The sequence below is a fragment of the Bombina bombina genome, chromosome 6, assembly GCF_027579735.1.
Source record: "Bombina bombina isolate aBomBom1 chromosome 6, aBomBom1.pri, whole genome shotgun sequence".
Lineage (NCBI taxonomy): Eukaryota > Metazoa > Chordata > Amphibia > Anura > Bombinatoridae > Bombina > Bombina bombina.
This window is the reverse complement of record NC_069504.1, coordinates 19,458,131-19,474,740: the sequence shown is the minus strand read 5'-3', so window position 1 is coordinate 19,474,740 and position 16,610 is coordinate 19,458,131. Positions and strand designations below refer to the sequence as shown.

At 43.5% G+C, this 16,610-nt stretch overlaps 1 protein-coding gene across 1 annotated transcript in view; it reads right to left on the bottom strand.

The window, feature by feature from the left end:
• SND1 (staphylococcal nuclease and tudor domain containing 1) overlaps positions 1 to 16,610 on the bottom strand; it is a gene marked incomplete in the record, with an annotated part of 1,252,242 nt that overhangs the window by 548,665 nt on the left and 686,967 nt on the right. The window contains 1 exon segment of the mRNA XM_053716327.1: positions 13,233 to 13,305. Coding sequence (XP_053572302.1) covers positions 13,233 to 13,305 — 73 coding nt within the window.

Below are 16,610 nucleotides of genomic sequence, written 5' to 3'. Positions count from 1 at the left end.
AGCTGGAGGTTTAGAGGCAGCAGACTCCAACCAAGAAAGTGCGCCCTCTGAAGTCTCAAAGGCGCCTTCATCATCGGATAATCTTGTATCAGATAAATCCAACAAACTAGTTGATGAACCCTGGGAAGGATAGCAATATTTGACCTTTCGCTTGCATTTAGTATGGCGAAATAAAGCACTTAAGACCGCAGATGCCACTGTTTGTAATTGCACAGTAAAGTCTGGTGGTAAAAGGCCCCCTCCAGATGGAGGATTAGGAGTGCTACGGGAAGCTGCATGTGTATTAGATGACTGTAGGCTGCGAGCCTCACAAGACGGAGACTCCTCAGAGGTGGAAGGCTCAGTGGTATCAAACATTAACCTTCTTTTACACGATTACTTTATCAAGGCATGTGGAACATAGTTGAGCGGGCAGGTACACCGCGGCATCCTAACAATATAGACAGGAATTAGACTTAGGTAAAGAGGGAGTACCCTCTAACACATCAGAATCCTCCAAACGCTTGGCTTACAAAGCAGACTATTGATTATTAAGAAAAAAACTGCACCTTTATAACCCCAATGGCTGGGGCACTCACCACCTCCTATGACCCAGGCAAAACAGAGAAACCACTTCCCCGGTAAACCGCACGGTCAGGAAAACAGAATTTATGTTTACCTGATAAATTACTTTCTCCAACGGTGTGTCCGGTCCACGGCGTCATCCTTACTTGTGGGATATTCTCTTCCCCAACAGGAAATGGCAAAGAGCCCAGCAAAGCTGGTCACATGATCCCTCCTAGGCTCCGCCTACCCCAGTCATTCGACCGACGTTAAGGAGGAATATTTGCATAGGAGAAACCATATGATACCGTGGTGACTGTAGTTAAAGAAAATAAATTATCAGACCTGATTAAAAAACCAGGGCGGGCCGTGGACCGGACACACCGTTGGAGAAAGTAATTTATCAGGTAAACATAAATTCTGTTTTCTCCAACATAGGTGTGTCCGGTCCACGGCGTCATCCTTACTTGTGGGAACCAATACCAAAGCTTTAGGACACGGATGAAGGGAGGGAGCAAATCAGGTCACCTAAATGGAAGGCACCACGGCTTGCAAAACCTTTCTCCCAAAAATAGCCTCAGAAGAAGCAAAAGTATCAAACTTGTAAAATTTGGTAAAAGTGTGCAGTGAAGACCAAGTCGCTGCCCTACATATCTGATCAACAGAAGCCTCGTTCTTGAAGGCCCATGTGGAAGCCACAGCCCTAGTGGAATGAGCTGTGATTCTTTCAGGAGGCTGCCGTCCGGCAGTCTCGTAAGCCAATCTGATGATGCTTTTAATCCAAAAAGAGAGAGAGGTAGAAGTTGCTTTTTGACCTCTCCTTTTACCAGAATAAACAACAAACAAGGAAGATATTTGTCTAAAATCCTTTGTAGCATCTAAATAGAATTTTAGAGCGCGAACAACATCCAAATTGTGCAACAAACGTTCCTTCTTCGAAACTGGTTTCGGACACAGAGAAGGCACGACTATCTCCTGGTTAATGTTTTTGTTAGAAACAACTTTTGGAAGAAAACCAGGTTTAGTACGTAAAACCACCTTATCTGCATGGAACACCAGATAAGTAGGAGAACACTGCAGAGCAGATAATTCTGAAACTCTTCTAGCAGAAGAAATTGCAACCAAAAACAAAACTTTCCAAGATAATAACTTAATATCAACGGAATGTAAGGGTTCAAACGGAACCCCCTGAAGAACTGAAAGAACTAAGTTGAGACTCCAAGGAGGAGTCAAAGGTTTGTAAACAGGCTTGATTCTAACCAGAGCCTGAACAAAGGCTTGAACATCTGGCACAGCTGCCAGCTTTTTGTGAAGTAACACAGACAAGGCAGAAATCTGTCCCTTCAAGGAACTTGCAGATAATCCTTTTTCCAATCCTTCTTGAAGGAAGGATAGAATCTTAGGAATCTTAACCTTGTCCCAAGGGAATCCTTTAGATTCACACCAACAGATATATTTTTTCCAAATTTTGTGGTAAATTTTTCTAGTTACAGGCTTTCTGGCCTGAACAAGAGTATCAATAACAGAATCTGAGAACCCTCGCTTTGATAAGATCAAGCGTTCAATCTCCAAGCAGTCAGCTGGAGTGAGACCAGATTCGGATGTTCGAACGGACCTTGAACAAGAAGGTCTCGTCTCAAAGGTAGCTTCCATGGTGGAGCCGATGACATATTCACCAGATCTGCATACCAAGTCCTGCGTGGCCACGCAGGAGCTATCAAGATCACCGACGCCCTCTCCTGATTGATCCTGGCTACCAGCCTGGGGATGAGAGGAAACGGCGGGAATACATAAGCTAGTTTGAAGGTCCAAGGTGCTACTAGTGCATCTACTAGAGTCGCCTTGGGATCCCTGGATCTGGACCCGTAGCAAGGAACCTTGAAGTTCTGACGAGAGGCCATCAGATCCATGTCTGGAATGCCCCACAGTTGAGTGATTTGGGCAAAGATTTCCGGATGGAGTTCCCACTCCCCCGGATGCAATGTCTGACGACTCAGAAAATCCGCTTCCCAATTTTCCACTCCTGGGATGTGGATTGCAGACAGGTGGCAGGAGCGAGTCTCCGCCCATTGAATGATTTTGGTCACTTCTTCCATCGCCAGGGAACTCCTTGTTCCCCCCTGATGGTTGATGTACGCAACAGTCGTCATGTTGTCTGATTGAAACCGTATGAACTTGGCCCTCGCTAGCTGAGGCCAAGCCTTGAGAGCATTGAATATCGCTCTCAGTTCCAGAATATTTATCGGAGATTCTTCCCGAGACCAAAGACCCTGAGCTTTCAGGGATCCCCAGACCGCGCCCCAGCCCATCAGACTGGCGTCGGTCGTGACAATGACCCACTCTGGTCTGCGGAAGGTCATCCCTTGTGACAGGTTGTCCAGGGACAGCCACCAACGGAGTGAGTCTCTGGTCCTCTGATTTACTTGTATCTTCGGAGACAAGTCTGTATAGTCCCCATTCCACTGACTGAGCATACACAGTTGTAATGGTCTTAGATGAATGCGCGCAAAAGGAACTATGTCCATTGCCGCTACCATCAAACCTATCACTTCCATGCACTGCGCTATGGAAGGAAGAGGAACGGAATGAAGTATCCGACAAGAGTCTAGAAGTTTTGTTTTTCTGGCCTCTGTCAGAAAAATCCTCATTTCTAAGGAGTCTATCATTGTTCCCAAGAAGGGAACTCTTGTCGACGGAGATAGAGAACTCTTTTCCACGTTCACTTTCCATCCGTGAGATCTGAGAAAGGCCAGGACTATGTCCGTGTGAGCCTTTGCTTGAGGAAGGGACGACGCTTGAATCAGAATGTCGTCCAAGTAAGGTACTACTGCAATGCCCCTTGGTCTTAGCACCGCTAGAAGGGACCCTAGTACCTTTGTGAAAATCCTTGGAGCAGTGGCTAATCCGAAAGGAAGCGCCACGAACTGGTAATGCTTGTCCAGGAATGCGAACCTTAGGAACCGATGATGTTCCTTGTGGATAGGAATATGTAGATACGCATCCTTTAAATCCACCGTGGTCATGAATTGACCTTCCTGGATGGAAGGAAGAATTGTTCGAATGGTTTCCATTTTGAACGATGGAACCTTGAGAAACTTGTTTAAGATCTTGAGATCTAAGATTGGTCTGAACGTTCCCTCTTTTTTGGGAACTATGAACAGATTGGAGTAGAACCCCATCCCTTGTTCTCCTAATGGAACAGGATGAATCACTCCCATTTTTAACAGGTCTTCTACACAATGTAAGAATGCCTGTCTTTTTATGTGGTCTGAAGACAACTGAGACCTGTGGAACCTCCCCCTTGGGGGAAGCCCCTTGAATTCCAGAAGATAACCTTGGGAGACTATTTCTAGTGCCCAAGGATCCAGAACATCTCTTGCCCAAGCCTGAGCGAAGAGAGAGAGTCTGCCCCCCACCAGATCCGGTCCCGGATCGGGGGCCAACATTTCATGCTGTCTTGGTAGCAGTGGCAGGTTTCTTGGCCTGCTTTCCCTTGTTCCAGCCTTGCATTGGTCTCCAAGCTGGCTTGGCTTGAGAAGTATTACCCTCTTGCTTAGAGGACGTAGCACTTTGGGCTGGTCCGTTTCTACGAAAGGGATGAAAATTAGGTTTATTTTTGGCCTTGAAAGACCGATCCTGAGGAAGGGCGTGGCCCTTACCCCCAGTGATATCAGAGATAATCTCTTTCAAGTCAGGGCCAAACAGCGTTTTCCCCTTGAAAGGAATGTTAAGTAGCTTGTTCTTGGAAGACGCATCAGCTGACCAAGATTTCAACCAAAGCGCTCTGTGCGCCACAATAGCAAACCCAGAATTCTTAGCCGCTAACCTAGCCAATTGCAAAGTGGCGTCTAGGGTGAAAGAATTAGCAAATTTGAGAGCACGGATTCTGTCCATAATCTCCTCATAAGGAGGAGAATCACTATCGACCGCCTTTACTAGCTCATCGAACCAGAAACACGCGGCTGTAGTGACAGGGACAATGCATGAAATTGGTTGTAGAAGGTAACCCTGCTGAACAAACATCTTTTTAAGTAAACCTTCTAATTTTTTATCCATAGGATCTTTGAAAGCACAACTATCTTCTATGGGTATAGTGGTGCGTTTGTTTAAAGTGGAAACCGCTCCCTCGACCTTGGGGACTGTCTGCCATAAGTCCTTTCTGGGGTCGACCATAGGAAACAATTTTTTAAATATGGGGGGAGGGACGAAAGGTATACCGGGCCTTTCCCATTCTTTATTTACAATGTCCGCCACCCGCTTGGGTATAGGAAAAGCTTCTGGGAGCCCCGGGACCTCTAGGAACTTGTCCATTTTACATAGTTTCTCTGGGATGATCAAATTCTCACAATCATCCAGAGTGGATAATACCTCCTTAAGCAGAGCGCGGAGATGTTCCAACTTAAATTTAAATGTAATCACATCGGGTTCAGCTTGTTGAGAAATTTTCCCTGAATCTGAAATTTCTCCCTCAGACAAAACCTCCCTGGCCCCATCAGACTGGTGTAGGGGCATTTCAGAACCATTATCATCAGCGTCGTCATGCTCTTCAGTATCTAAAACAGAGCAGTCGCGCTTACGCTGATAAGTGGGCATTTTGGCTAAAATGTTTTTGATAGAATTATCCATTACAGCCGTTAATTGTTGCATAGTAAGGAGTGTTGGCGCGCTAGATGTACTAGGGGCCTCCTGAGTGGGCAAGACTCGTGTAGACGAAGGAGGGAATGATGCAGTACCATGCTTACTCCCCTCACTTGAGGAATCATCTTGGGCATCATTGTCATTGTCACATAAATCACATTTATTTAAATGAGAAGGAACTCTGGCTTCCCCACATTCAGAACACAGTCTATCTGGTAGTTCAGACATGTTAAACAGGCATAAACTTGATAACAAAGTACAAAAAACGTTTTAAAATAAAACCGTTACTGTCACTTTAAATTTTAAACTGAACACACTTTATTACTGCAATTGCGAAAAAATATGAAGGAATTGTTCAAAATTCACCAAAATTTCACCACAGTGTCTTAAAGCCTTAAAAGTATTGCACACCAAATTTGGAAGCTTTAACCCTTAAAATAACGGAACCGGAGCCGTTTTTAACTTTAACCCCTTTACAGTCCCTGGTATCTGCTTTGCTGAGACCCAACCAAGCCCAAAGGGGAATACGATACCAAATGACGCCTTCAGAAAGTCTTTTCTATGTATCAGAGCTCCTCACACATGCGACTGCATGTCATGCCTCTCAAAAACAAGTGCGCAATACCGGCGCGAAAATGAGGCTCTGCCTATGATTAGGGAAAGCCCCTAAAGAATAAGGTGTCTAAAACAGTGCCTGCCGATATAATTTTACCAAAATACCCAGATCAAATGATTCCTCAAGGCTAAATATGTGTAATATATGAATCGATTTAGCCCAGAAAAAGTCTACAGTCTTAATAAGCCCTTGTGAAGCCCTTATTTACTATCTTAATAAACATGGCTTACCGGATCCCATAGGGAAAATGACAGCTTCCAGCATTACATCGTCTTGTTAGAATGTGTCATACCTCAAGCAGCAAAAGACTGCTCACTGTTCCCCCAACTGAAGTTAATTCCTCTCAACAGTCCTGTGTGGAACAGCCATGGATTTTAGTAACGGTTGCTAAAATCATTTTCCTCATACAAACAGAAATCTTCATCTCTTTTCTGTTTCAGAGTAAATAGTACATACCAGCACTATTTTAAAATAACAAACTCTTGATTGAATAATAAAAACTACAGTTAAACACTAAAAAACTCTAAGCCATCTCCGTGGAGATGTTGCCTGTACAACGGCAAAGAGAATGACTGGGGTAGGCGGAGCCTAGGAGGGATCATGTGACCAGCTTTGCTGGGCTCTTTGCCATTTCCTGTTGGGGAAGAGAATATCCCACAAGTAAGGATGACGCCGTGGACCGGACACACCTATGTTGGAGAAAGAAGAAATAAGTGTGACCACACCCGGTCACATGGTGCGCAATCCAGGACTGCCTCTTCTATAAAAGCAAAACACAGAATTTATGCTTACCTGATAAATTACTTTCTCTTGCGGTGTATCCAGTCCACGGATTCATCCTTTACTTGTGGGATATTCTCATTCCCTACAGGAAGTAGCAAAGAGAGCACACAGCAAAGCTGTCCATATAGCTCCCCCTCTAGCTCCACCCCCCAGTCATTCGATCAAAGGTTAGGAAGAAAAAGGAGAAACCATAGGGTGCAGTGGTGACTGTAGTTTAAACAAAAAAAAATTTACCCAACTTAAATGCCAGGGCGGGCCGTGGACTGGATACACCACAAGAGAAAGTAATTTATCAGGTAAGCATAAATTCTGTTTTCTCTTGCAAGGTGTATCCAGTCCACGGATTCATCCTTTACTTGTGGGATACCAATACCAAAGCTTTAGGACACGGATGAAGGGAGGGAACAAGACAGGTACCTTAAACGGAAGGCACCAATGCTTGCAAAACCTTTCTCCCAAAAATAGCCTCCGAAGAAGCAAAAGTATCGAATTTGTAAAATTTGGCAAAAGTATGCAGTGAAGACCAAGTCGCTGCCTTACAAATCTGTTCAACAGAAGCCTCATTTTAGAAAGACCATGCGGAAGCCACTGCTCTAGTAGAATGAGCAGTAATTCTTTCAGGAGGCTGATGGCCAGCAGTCTCATAGGCCAAACGGATGATGCTTTTCAGCCAAAAGGAAAGAGGTAGCAGTCACTTTCTGACCTCTCCTCTTACCAGAATAGATAACAAACAAGGAAGATGTTTGTCTGAAATCCTTAGTTGCTTGTAAATAGAACTTTAAAGCACGAACTACATCAAGATTGTGTAATAGACGTTCCTTCTTCGAAGATGGATTAGGACACAGAGAAGGAACAACTATTTCCTGGTTAATATTCTTGTTAGAAACAACTTTTAGGAAGAAAACCAGGCTTGGTACGCAAAACTACCTTATCTGCGTGGAACACCAGGTAACGTGAATCACACTGTAAGGCAGATAATTCTCCATGGTGGAGCCACAGGTTTATAGACAGGCTTGATTCTGACTAAAGCCTGAGCAAACACTTGAACGTCTGGTACCTCTGCCAGACGCTTGTGTAACAGGATAGACAAAGCAGATATTTGTCCTTTTAAGGAACTAGCTGACAATCCTTTCTCCAGTCCTTCTTGGAGAAAGGACAATATCCTGGGAATCCTAATCTTACTCCATGAGTAACCCTTGGATTCACACCAACAAAGATATTTCCGCCATATCTTATGGTAGATTTTCCTGGTGACAGGCTTTCTAGCCTGAATCAGAGTATCTATAACTGACTCCGAGAACCCACGCTTTGATAGAATTAAGCATTCAATCTCCAAGCAGTCAGACGTAGAGAAACTAAATTTGGATGCTTGAACGGACCCTGTATTAGAAGATCCTGCCTCATTGGCAGTGACCATGGTGGGACAGATGACATGTCCACTAGGTCTGCATACCAAGTCCTGCGTGGCCACGCAGGCGCTATCAGAATCACCGAAGCCGTCTCCTGCTTGATTCTGGCAACCAGACGCGGGAGGAGAGGAAATTGTGGAAAAACATAAGCCAGATTGAAGGACCAAGGCGCTGCTAGAGCATCTATCAATACCGCCTTGGGATCCCGGGACCTGGACCCGTAAAGAGGAAGTTTGGTGTTCTGATGGGACGCCATCAGATCCAACTCTGGGGTGCCCCATAGCTGAGTCAGCTGGGCAAATACCTCCGGGTGGAGTTCCCACTCCCCCGGGTGAAAAGTCTGACGACTTAGAAAATCCGCCTCCCAGTTGTCTACTCCTGGGATGTGAATTGCTGAGAGATGGCAGAAGTGATTCTCCGCCCACCTGATTTTGGTTACTTCCGTCATCGCTAGGGAACTCTTTGTTCCCCCCTAATGATTGCGGTAAGCTACAGTCGTGATGTTGTCCGACTGAAATCTGATGAATTTGTCCGCCACTAGTTGAGTCCATGCCTGAAGAGCGTTGAATATCGCCCTCAGTTCCAGAATGTTTATCGGGAGAAGAGTTTCTTCCCGAGACTATAAGCCCTGAGCTTTCAGGGAGTCCCAGACCGCACCCCAGCCTAACAGACTGGCGTCGGTCGTTACGATGATCCACTCTGGCCTGCGGAAACATATTCCTTGAGACAGGTGATCCTGAGACAACCACCAGAGAAGAGAATCTCTGGTCTCCTGGTCCAACTGAATTCGAGGAGACAAATCTGCATAATCCCCATTCCACTGTTTGAGCATGCATAGTTGCAGTGGTCTGAGGTGTATCCGAGCAAAAGGGACTATGTCCATTTCCGCAACCATTAGTCCGATTGCCTCCATGCACTGAGCCACAGATGGCCGAGGAATGGAATAAAGAGCTCGGCAAGTAGTTAAGAGTTTTAGCTTTCTGACCTTCGTCAGAAATATTTTCATTTCTACCGAGTCTATCAGGGTTCCTAGGAACGGAACTCTTGTGAGGGGGGAGAAAGAACTCTTTTTGATGTTCACCTTCCACCCGTGAGACCTCAGAAAGGCCAATACAATCTCCGTATGAGACTTGGTTCTTCGCAAAGTTGACGCCTGAATTAAGATGTCGTCTAGGTAAGGCGCCGCTGCTATGCCCCGCGGTCTTAGGACCACCAGGAGGGACCCTAGCACCTTTGTGAAAATTCTGGGAGCAGTGGCCAACCCGAAAGGAAGAATCACAAACTGAAAATGCTTGTCCAGAAAGGCGAACCTGAGAAACTGGTGATGATCTTTGTGGATAGGAATGTGCAGATACGCATCCTTTAGATACACGGTAGTCCTATATTGACCCTCCTGGATCATTGGTAAGATTGTCCGAATGGTCTCCATCTTGAATGATGGGACTCTGAGGAATTTGTTTAGAAATTTGAGAGCCAGGATTGGTCTGAAAGTTCCTTCTTTTTTGGGAACCACAAACAGGTTTGAGTAAAAGCCCAGTCCTTGTTCTGCAATTGGAACTGGGTGGATCACTCCCATTGTATGTAGATGATCTACACAGTGTAAAAACGCCTCTTTCTTTGTCTGATCTGTAGACAGACGACAAATGTGGAACCTTCCCCTTGGAGAAGAGTCCTTGTATTCTAGAAAGTATCCCTGGGCTACAATCTCTAATGCCCAATGATTGTGTACATCTCTTGCCCAGGCCTGAGCGAAGAGAGAGAGTCTGCCCCCTACTAGATCCGGTCCCGGATTGGGGGCTACCCCTTCATGCTGTCTTGGTGGCAGCTGCAGGCTTTTTGGCCTGTTTACCCTTATTCCAGCCCTGGTAAGGTTTCCAGTTTGCCTTGGGCTGTGACGCGTTACCCTCTTGCTTTGCAGCCGGAGAGGATGAAGCGGGGCCGTTCCTGAAATTGCGAAAGGAACGAAAATTAGCTTTGTTCTTTGTTTTAAAGGCTTTGTCCTGAGGGAGAGCATGGCCTTTTCCCCCGGTGATATCTGAAATAATCTCTTTCAATTCAGGCCCGAATAGGGTCTTCCCTTTGAAAGGAATGTTCAAAAGCTTGGATTTAGACGACACATCGGCCGACCAGGACTTTAGCCATAGCGCCCCAAAATGGCGAAACTTGAATTTTTTGCCGCTAACTTAGCTATTTGGAAAGCAGCGTCAGTGATAAAAGAATTAGCTAGCTTTAGAGCCTTAATTCTATCCATAATTTCCTCATATGAGGTATCCGTCTGGAGCGAGTCTTCCAGCGCCTCAAACCAGAAAGCAGCTGCAGTAGTTACAGGAATAATGCAGGCAATAGGTTGGAGAAGAAAACCTTGTTAAACAAAAAATTTCTTAAGTAAACCCTCTAATTTTTTATCCATAGGGTCTTTAAAAGCACAACTGTCTTCAATTCGTATGGTTGTGCGTTTAGCTAGTGTAGAAAAAGCTCCCTCCACCTTAGGGACCGTCTGCCACGAGTCCCACATGGGGTCAGATATGGGGAACATTTTTCTTAAAAACAGGAGGGGGGACAAAAGGGACACCTGGCCTATCCCACTCCCTAGTAACAATATCCGCAATCCTCTTAGGGACCGGAAACGCATCTGTGTAAACAGGGACCTCTAGGTACTTGTCCATTTTACACAATTTATCTGGGATCACCAAAGGGTCACAGTCATCCAGAGTAGCTAATACCTCCTTAAGTAAAACATGGAGGTGTTCTAGTTTAAATTTAAAAGCCAATGTATCTGAATCTGTCTGGGGAGGAACCCTTCCTGAATCAGAGACTTCTCCCTCAGACATCAAATCCCTCACTCCCACTTCAGAGCGTTTTGAGGGTATATCGGATACGGCTACCAAAGCGTCAGAATGCTCATAATCTGTTCTTAAAACGGAGCTATCACGCTTTGCAGGTAACACGGGCAGTTTAGATAAGAAGGCTGTAAGAGAATTATCCATGACTGCCGCTAAGTCTTGTAATGTAAAAGGGTTAGACGCACTAGAGGTACTAGGCGTCGCTTGCGCGGGTGTAACTGGTTGTGACACTTGGGGAGAGGCAGACGGGCTACCCTCGTTACCTTCAGTCTGAGAATCATCTTGGGCCACATTCTTAAGTGCAACAATATTATCTTTAAAGTGTATAGACATATCAGTACAAGTGGGACACATTCTGAGAGGGGGTTCCACCATGGCTTCTAAACACATTGAACAAGGATTTTCCTTAGTGTCAGACATGTTTAACAGACTAGTAGAGTACACAAACAGGCTTGGAATCACTTTAATCAAATAAAAAACACAATTTGAAAAAAATGTTACTGTGCCTTTAAGAGATAAAAAGAGCACACAATTTTACAAAATGCAGCAATCTTTCTGAAATTTTCACAGTATGTAGCTAAAGCCTTACTAAGATTGCACCCCAAGTTTCAAAACGATTAACCCCTTAATGCCCAAACCGGAGCAGCCTAAAGCCAACACCTGGTTAAATCACTACAGCACCTTGCCACAGCCTTGCTGTGGCCCTACCTGCCCTTAGGGATCAGATTTGGGGGAATATAGCTTCTTTTAGGCCCTCAAACATCAGCAGGACCCTCCATGTGAAACAGCATGAACTTATCTGCAATACTAAGTGCGCATCTGAGGCAATTAGGCCCCTCCCACTCTACTCCGGAGCTGTGAGGCCTAGTAAATCACTCCTAAGTGACTAAAATACAGCCATGTGGTAATAACCCCAGAAAAAACCCAAAAGGGCTTTCAAAGTGTCTTGCAAAACGATTTTTCCTTAGCCAAACAATTGATTGCCCTGAATAAGTGTCAACCAGTATATTAGCCCTATTATGTAAGCATTCAATTCCTTACTAAGTCTGAGAACATAGCTTACCCTCCCCTCATAGGGATATTGTCAGTCTCTTCTAGCATTATCTCAGTCTTGTCTAGAAATAAATGACTGAACATACCTCACTGCAGATCACCCTGCAAACTGTTCCCCCAATTGAAGTTTTCTGGTACTCCTCAGTCCTGTGTGGTAACAGCAGTGGATTTTAGTTACAACATGCTAAAATCATTTTCCTCTCAGCAGAAATCTTCATCACTTTTCTGCTAGAGAGTAAATAGTACAAACCGGTACCATTTAAAATAAACTTTTGATTGAAGATAATAAAACTACAATTCTAACACCACATTCACTTTACACTCCCGAGAGTGACCCTAGTGCTTAGAGCCAGCAAAGAGAATGAGTGGGGGGGTGGAGCTAGAGGGGGAGCTATATGGACAGCTTTGCTGTGTGCTCTCTTTGCTACTTCCTGTAGGGAATGAGAATATTCCACAAGTAAAGGATGAATCCGTGGACTGGATACACCTTGCAAAGGAAAAAAAAAAGTACCAAGCTTTTCAGGCTGCGCAGCTCACAAAACTAAAGTAAAAACCTGTATGTTCCAACATCTGCCTGAGCCCAAAAATCATCTCACACATGTCGCAGCATAATCAAATAAACTTATGTGATTAATCCCCACTGTTCAATAATCCCCTCAGGAGATATTAACCCTTGATTCCATACAGATAAAAGGAGCCACACTGTGAGCCTGTCTTCTGTCGTTATCATATGTGTAAAAAATGAAATGATCTTACCAGAATCTATGCCGTGGAACAGAAACACAGCCTCTCAAGTTTGACAGTCTTGTAGCATCGCTCATGACATGGACTTGAGTGATGGAAGCAGGCAGTGAAACTGATCAACACTGATTGCTTAGGAGCTGTTAATGGGTTAGCAGAAAGACTCTCCCTGCATCTCCAGACTAACTTCCGTCAATGCTCTCACTGAGAGGCTGACAAGACTACTTAAAACTCCAGTCCCATTTTGAAGGGTAGATACTCTGAATCTTCTGGACACTTCTCTGACAACCTCCTGTGACCAAAGGCAAATAATAACTGGGATAAGAGGGAAGTATTTAATTTTTTGGCTGGGGTGTCTTTGCCTCCTCCTGGTGGCCTGGTTCAGTATTTCTCAACAGTAAGGAATGATCCGTGGACGTTTCGGGGCCAGTAACCCCTGCTTCAGACCGAGTATATATTATTTGCATGTGTGTATACATGTATGTGGATATATATGCACACAAGTGTGTGTATGTGCATGCAGGTTTGTGTTTATGTGTGTAAAGGCTACAGGTGTGCGTATAAGCAGGTATGTGTGCAAGACAGCATATGAGATAACATGCTTACTCCAGAGATGTCGGCCACTCTGTGGATTGGAACCTCTTTCTTGCTGTGCAGGCCTTTAGCGTTCTTGATTGCCCTATTGAGAGAAAAAAAAAAAAAAACACAGCCAATAAGTGATAAGATAACTAACCAATGCACCAAAACTTCCCAAAAAACGAAAAATTATAAATACAAAATCAGTCAGAAGGAGGAAAAAGATGACAATAAGTGTGAACTAGGGATGCCGTTAAGACACTAAGGGCTAGATTACAAGTTTTTGTGATCCTTTGAGCCCCCTTTCAATTTCCCTGATGTTACAAGTAGAGCAAAATCGAGATTTAATTAGCGCAATCTTGGTTTACACAAGAATCCTTACCGCAATCTCAGAGCTGTGGTTAACTGTTAAACTAAATTAAAAAGTTGCACAAAACACTTCAAAAATACAATACTAAGTACAGTTACACTCATTAACACTGTCTAATAAAAATTATTTACCAAAATATTGCACACAAAAGTTATAAGGGCTCAAAGAAATGAGATCTCAGGGTTGTGTGGGTGCATTAGAGCCTTTTGCCATTTAGTAGATGAAAACAAGTAAAATCAAATGTATGCAATATTTAATAAAGGTGCATATACTGTAATTATTTCACATTCCAATGTTCTGTACATAGCAGAACATGTTCTATGTATTTATAAATAGATATTCCTACTTATGTGTATATTTCTATACCTATAATTATCTCTCTCGCTATACTATATATTTGCTTTACATAACAGAGATATGCATTTATGAATATATTTTGTTATTGGAATATGTATCTCAAAGCCCAGCTATATTTGATTCATTTAAAAGAATAAAACAGCTGCTTTTTAATTCTCCTTTCTGCTTCATCACTCAGTTGTAAAAGCAAAATGCGCTGTTTGTGCTCTGGTGCTAATGGGAAATATTCTCCGTCAGGTGTAAAGAGCTTAACCAGCGGCTTCAGTAAAGCTGGTGAATTAGAAAGAGGGAAACAAATTAGCAAAGGCTGTTGAGTCGACACTAACAACTATTTGCTATCCAGTGGAAAGCAATAACCATTCATTTGATACAACATAGGCAATAGCCTGAATATGAGAAGCTAGTGGAAGGAATAAAAGTGACTCGTAATTGTATCTACAAGGAAATAGGAGACAATGAGCTGTGTGCAGCCGTCAATAGTTTAGTAATGTCTTCACAAGTGGCCGGCATGTCTGGATTATTGCACAGCAGGACTCTGTAAAAATAGCCCAACTCTCCGCTCTGTCCTGCTCCCACCTGTCGTTCTTTAAGTTATTGTATGTGCCCTTTGTATCATGGATAAAACGAGATGGCCGGCTCATAGGCCCCCACCCTCTGTGCAGTGCAAGCTTTAATGGCCAGTGAGGTAGGGGGAGTGGAGGACGTGCTGGGCAAGGTCTTTTCATACCCAGCAACCAGGTGGCCAGGCAGAAGTCTCAGACCTTTCTATAAAGCGCAGCCTTTCCATTAACTACTGATTGTGTGCAGCTAAAATATCAATAAAGACACAGGAACACAAACAAATATAAACATGACGACCAATGACAAAACACATTCATGCGCCATCACAACTCTACTTTTCTGGTGTTGCTAATACCGTGCAGCAATCAAGTAGAAAAAGCTTATGTATAAATTAGACAAACACAAATGGTTAATCAATTCCTTCATACAAAAAGTATGTTTTAATGACCTTTACGGATAAGTATACGGCTTCCCTTCTCCCATACACAGCCCTGTCTCTAGATTGCATTCAGCTGTAAACATCCAAGGTAGGACCTGTTCCATTCCAGATATTAAATATAATAGGAAAGACCATCATACAATAGTTATGGGATTTTGACTGCATAGTTAAAGGGACAGTCTACTCCAGAATGTTTATTGTTTAAAAAATAGATAATCCCTTTATTACCCATTCCCCAGTTTTGCATAACCAACAAGGTTATATTTTATACTTATTTACCTCTATAATTACCTTGTATCTAAGTGCAGACTGTCCCCTTAATTCAGTTCTTTTGACAGACTTGCATTTTAGCCAATCAATGCCCTCTCATAAATAACTGTGTGAGTGAGCACAATGTTATCTATATGGCACACATGAACTAGTGCTGTCTAGCTGTGAAACATTATCAAATTAATTGAGATAAGAGGCAGCCTTCAACAGCTTAGAAATCAGCATATGAGTCTAACTAGGTTTAGCTTTAAACTAAGAATACCAAGAGAACAAAGCATATGTGATGATAAAAGTAAATTGGAAAGTTTTTTTAAAATAACATGCCCTATCTGATTCATGAAAGTTTAATTTTGACTAGACTGTCCCTTTAACAAAAGACCTATGATGCAAGCATTAATTAGAGAGGAGGAAGGTTTAGCTTATCTTGCTTCCAGTGGCACTACTCACCAATGAGGACAAAGGGGAGGCATGTACAAATGTACCTATAGAGTAGCTGTATTTATTTTTTCCTCTCAGCACTATAGGTATAAGTGCACAGATAACATTTATAAGAAGCACGTGAGCAGAGCGCAAACAGATTACGCAGCACTATAACCATAGGTATAAGTGCGCAGATAACATTTATAAGAAGCACGTGAGCAGAGGGCAAACAGATTCCGCAGCACTATAACCATAGGTATAAGTGCACAGATAACATTTATAAGAAGCACGTGGGCAGAGGGCAAACAGATTCCGCAGCACTATAACCATAGGTATAAGTGCGCAGATAACATTTATAAGAAGCACGTGGGCAGAGGGCAAACAGATTCCGCAGCACTATAACCATAGGTATAAGTGCGCAGATAACATTTATAAGAAGCACGTGGGCAGAGCACAAACAGATTCCGCAGCACTATAACCATAGGTATAAGTGCGCAGATAACATTTATAAGAAGCACGTGAGCAGAGGGCAAACAGATTCTGCAGCACTATAACCATAGGTATAAGTGCACAGATAACATTTATAAGAAGCACGTGAGCAGAGCGCAAACAGATTCCGCAGCACTATAACCATAGGTATAAGTGCACAGATAACATTTATAAGAAGCACGTGGACAGAGGGCAAACAGATTCTGCAGCACTATAACCATAGGTATAAGTGCGCAGATAACATTTATAAGAAGCACGTGGGCAGAGGGCAAACAGATTCTGCAGCACTATAACCATAGGTATAAGTGTGCAGATAACATTTATAAGAAGCACGTGGGCAGAGGGCAAACAGATTCTGCAGCACTATAACCATAGGTATAAGTGCGCAGATAACATTTATAAGAAGCACGTGGGCAGAGCGCAAACAGATTCAGCAGCACTATAACCATAGGTATAAGGGCGCAGATAACATTTATAAGAAGCACGTGAGCAGAGGGCAAAC